The following is a 4,572-nucleotide window of genomic DNA, read 5'->3' as shown; positions in this document are numbered from 1 at the left end:
GTGGGACAGGTAGAAACCACACGGAGGCGTTTGTGTATTTGAATAAAAAACATTCTTCCTGCTTTTATTTGAGCAGGATCTGAGCTTTGCGTTTCTGGTTTTGTTTAGTTTCAGCATACATCTTTCTATGCTTTTACATTCTTTGAGTTATGATTAATAGAGTCACTTCAGGCAAATTTCAGAGATTTATTTCTGGGTTTCAATAGGTAGATAAGCTATAGTATGAGTATTCATAAAATGCCTAGGTGTTTACACGCTGGGCTCTTTCCTCCCACACGTCCATGGAAATACATGAGATCTTAGGAGTCAAGACACAGGCCGTACAAAGGACACAAAAAGCTTTTGAGACGCTTTTCTAAGTGCTTCGAAATATAGTGGTGCTTGTGCTTTGCGGTTCTGCCTCTGCGAAGAAACAGGAAAACGTACAAGTCCAGGAACGATGGCATCGTAACAATCCAGGCACACACGTGGCTGGCGGTGAAGCCGGCCACGTTAACCTGTCAGTTAACCTGTCCTGCATCTGGCCGCTCTGATTTTTTAAAAAAAAATTTTAGGTGTATTTATTTATTTTGAGAGAGAGCATGAGCAGGAGTGGGGCAGAGAGAGAGAGAGAGAGAGAGAGAGAGAGAGCGAGCCCTGAGCAGGCTCCACACTGTCAGCACAAAGGCCAATGCAGGCTCAATTTCATGAACCGTGACATCCTGACCTGAGCTGAAATGAAGAGCTGGGGGGGGGGGGGGTAAGCGACCGAGCCCCCCGGGTGCCCCTGGCCGCTCTGGTTGACTTGCAGGTACGGAGCTGTCTCCGGCCCCGCACGCGGCTTGCTCCCGCGCTAGCCCGCCTTTCCCGCCCAGTGTCCTCCCACTGAGGGAACGCCAGGCTGAAAGGAAGGATCCTCAGGAACTTTCCCTGCCCCGTGCCGAGAGCACCTGGGACGCCTTTCCTCGTCACTCGTGCCCCCTCTTGTATTTCCCGGGACATACACAGCGGCGTCTGCAAAGGAGCTGTCAGGCGTGGGCGCTCGGCGGCGTTCTGGGTGGGGGACAGAAGTGTGGAGCCCTGTTCGGCAGGTGCCGCGGTTTCCGGGTCTCCCCACAGCGATGAGCCTCCCAGATGCAGAGTAGACGCTGCTTTTGTGACTTTCGCCAAGCACGGCTACCCCAAGGGATCACCAAAACCTCTTCCTCTCTTCCAGCCGACGTTTCACAGCTGGACTGCACAAAGCTCCCAGATTCTCGGAGGACACAGGGCATAGTTTAAAAACACGAGGCCGCTGGACATTTCGGTGCCCATCCCTGACCCCACGTAAAGCAGTCGAGGACATTTAGAATGCAGTGAGGTCGTAACTGTAAAAAGGCAGGGACGGAACTGTCACCAGCAGGAAGTCTGAGGCAGAGAGCTAAAAAGACAAGCCTGCCCGTTGTCAGCCCACTCTGCCTCCCGTCTGATGGAGACCGTTGACTCAACGGCAGAAGCAGGGAACTTGAAGAAAAGCCGGAGGCCTTGTTAAGTTCTCGGAAAGAAGGCAGAGGAGCTAAGTGTCCTGTTTGTCCAGTGTGTCTGGTTTCTACTGCTCGAAGCCCCGTCTCTGGGGTATACCAGCTTAGTCCCTGAAGGTGGCCCCCTGCTGAAGCCGGGGGGTCATTCTGATGCCCAGGAGCTCATTCAGCCCTGGCTTCCGCCCCTGGGGGAGGGGGCCGAGGAGATCTCGGCCCAGCTGGAAAGGAAGGAGGGGGGGTGGAAAAGTATACTTGCTACGGAACACTGCAACAGGAAAGACCGTAGGAGTGTGTGTGTGTGTGTGTGTGCGCGCGTGTGCACGCGTGAGTGTTGGTGAGCGTGCATGTGTATCTGTGGGTTTCTGTGTGTGCAAGTATTTGCGTGAGCACGTGTGTGTTTGCGAGTTTGAGTGTGCATGCATGCATGCATCTCTGTGAGCGTGGGTTCGCATATCTGAGTGCTGTGACGGTGTACATGAGTGTGCATATATATGTCTCTGCGAGTTTCTGTGAGCATATGAATGTGTACATGTGTGTCAGTGAGGGACTGTGGGCGTGTGTTTTCCAGCAACCTACAGGCATGAGAGGATGCAGAACTCGTAGTTCATGGCACTGACGCTGATGTCCGGGAGCCCCCGGGTCACCAGCGCAGTGAGCTGCGACTACCCGCTGGGGACAAGGTTCTTGTGATGAAGGCAGGACAACACGGGCTGGGTGGGTGGATAGGTGTGACCTTGGCACGTGCTGGCACTTGTGAGTCAGCAAAGGACACGGCGGGGACACGGGGAGAGCATCTCGCAGGTGTGCCCAGAGCCCTGTCTCCAGAAGTCTGGCCCCTGCAAGAATAGAACGTTACCAAGAGAGAACTCATGAAGCTGTTTCCAGGTCCCCAGGGAACTTTCTGGATGCGTGTCTCCCCTGTGCAGACAGTGATGTAGGATGACTGGCCGATCGACCGTTGCATGGATGTGAGACCTCTCGTTTGGAGAGACTCCTGATGGGAGCCATCCCGTGGTGCTGGTCACATGACGGGATGTCTAGGAGCTGCCTGATAAGCACTGTGCACGGACACCCAATTTTAAATGTAGGCATCTTGGGGCGCCTGGGTGGCTCAGTCGGTTAAATGACCGACTTCACCTCAGGTCGCGATGTCTCGGTTCGTGAGTTCGAGCCCCGCATCGGGCTCTGTGCTGACGGCTCGGAGCCTGGAGCCTGCTTCCAATTCTGTGTGTCCCTCTCTGTCCCTCCCCTACTCGTGCTCTGTGTCTGTGTCTCTCAGAAATAAACATTAAAAAAAACCGTGGGTGCCTGACGGGGTGGCAGTCACCCCGATGACGAGGTGGGTTCGCACGGTGACCTGAAGGAGAGATCACACGTGGCGGCACGCGGCTTTGGAGCCGAGAAACTTTTGTCGCACGCCTCAGCCCGGTACAGGCTCAGCCTTTCACGCCAGCGCTGTAACCATTCAGTTCCCAAAGTGCACAGCCTGACACACCACCAGCCATGAAGTGCACTTGCATTTAAAAAGCGTGTCTCATGTGCCCGCACGATTTACTCTCCTGCTCTGAATGTTCAACTGTTGAAGGAACAGCTTCCTGGGATGCCAATAAAACAAAGTTTGACACCCGGCCTCCCTCTTTCCCGCCCCGCTGAGCCACATTTCGGTACGGAAACCTGTCCCCTCCAAAGTAGCAGCTGTGCGAAGCCCCACAGGACCACGCTTGCGAACAGGCGTGCTGGCCTCACCCACCGTGCCAGACTGGAAAGCCTGCACCTCGTTTCCGTCTCGGTCCGCACGGTGACACAGCCGACCGGGCGTGTCAATAATAAATACCTTGAAAACCCAGTCTAAGCGCCTGGTTAGGAAAAAGGCCGTCTCAACCCTGTTTTTCTTCCTCACCCTACAGTGCCTCGTCTTTGAAGACGCTCCCAACGGCGTGGACGCGGCCCTTGCAGCCGGCATGCAGGTGGTCATGGTTCCAGACCGAAATCTGCAGCGCCATTTGACGTCCAAGGCCACGCTGGTGCTGGATTCCCTGCAGGATTTCCAGCCCGAGCTGTTTGGTTTGCCGCGCTACGAGTGAGCGGCCCGCCGTGGCCGCGGCGCCCACCCGGGTGACCCGTGGCACCCAGGCAATCACCCCGTGAGCCAGCGGTCCTCCCAGCCCGTTATGTGTGGCTTCCCATCCCACGTGGGCTTGGCCTCCTCTGGCCAGTGCTGACAAACCGCGGCGTCACAGCTGAGACACGGCAAAGCAGAGACGGCCCGCAGCGCAGACCGAAACGCTCACGTGCATAGTCGTAGAGCGCGTGAATGAACACACAGTGTCTCGGTGTTTGAGGAATCCTGTAGCAGTCACACACGGCAAATGGACAGACGTACACATGCTTGTGAGCGCCTGTGCATGTATGTACATGTGTGCGTATGGACAAATACATGGGCATTGATAGGTATGTGTTTACATACGCCCGTGTGTATGCAAATACTAACGTGTCCACCACAAAATGAAATTATATGTGTGTTCATTTCTGCCTGCCTTTTTAGTTTTTGTGTTTTTATTTTGTTTTGTTTTGTTTTAGAGAGAGGGAGAGAACCATAAGCAGGGTCCACACTCAGCACAGAGCCCTATGCAGGGCTCGATCCCACAACCCGAGCTGAAATCAAGGGTTAGAGATTCAACTGAATGAGCCACCCAGAAGCCCCTCTTTTACTTTTTCTAAATCCTAGCTGGAAAATGTAAAATATGCGTACATATATGTATATGGTTACGTATATATATGTATATACGTATGTACATATATATTTATATGTTTCCTATGCTATTTTCTTTCTTAAGTATTGGTCGTAATGTGCCAAAGGAGCTGATAAATGTGAGATGGTAATCGCATTTGTTCTGCAATCTGAGTGGAAAAGCCATGTCACGGATGAGCCCTGAGAAATCATCCTCGTTATCAGCAGCATTCACAGTCCTTCTGTGCCCTCAGAACCTCTCTGTGCACCTCTACTCAGACACCACCTCTGAACCGTGACATCCTGAGTTTCTTTTCAGTGTGAGCATACCTGCAGCCCACA

At 53.5% G+C, this 4,572-nt stretch overlaps 1 protein-coding gene across 2 annotated transcripts in view; it reads left to right on the top strand.

Annotated features, from left to right (window-relative positions):
- Positions 1 to 4,075, top strand: part of PUDP (pseudouridine 5'-phosphatase) — an 81,405-nt gene extending 77,330 nt beyond the window's left edge. The window contains exon 4 of one of the 2 annotated variants that reach the window (XM_047075869.1): positions 3,407 to 4,075. In XM_047075869.1, the coding sequence (XP_046931825.1) occupies positions 3,407 to 3,583 (177 nt within the window). In that variant the 3' untranslated portion in view covers positions 3,584 to 4,075. Of the gene's footprint in view, positions 1 to 1,195; positions 2,499 to 3,406 lie in introns of those variants that run through there. The other variant, XM_047075870.1, reaches the window with a different exon arrangement.
- The last annotated feature ends 497 nt before the right edge of the window (positions 4,076 to 4,572 follow it).

The sequence above is a fragment of the Lynx rufus genome, unplaced genomic scaffold (genome assembly GCF_022079265.1).
Source record: "Lynx rufus isolate CCGP_SWC_20201006 ecotype Redwood Valley unplaced genomic scaffold, mLynRuf1.p SCAF_14, whole genome shotgun sequence".
NCBI lineage: Eukaryota > Metazoa > Chordata > Mammalia > Carnivora > Felidae > Lynx > Lynx rufus.
This window is presented reverse-complemented; position numbering and strand designations above follow the sequence as displayed.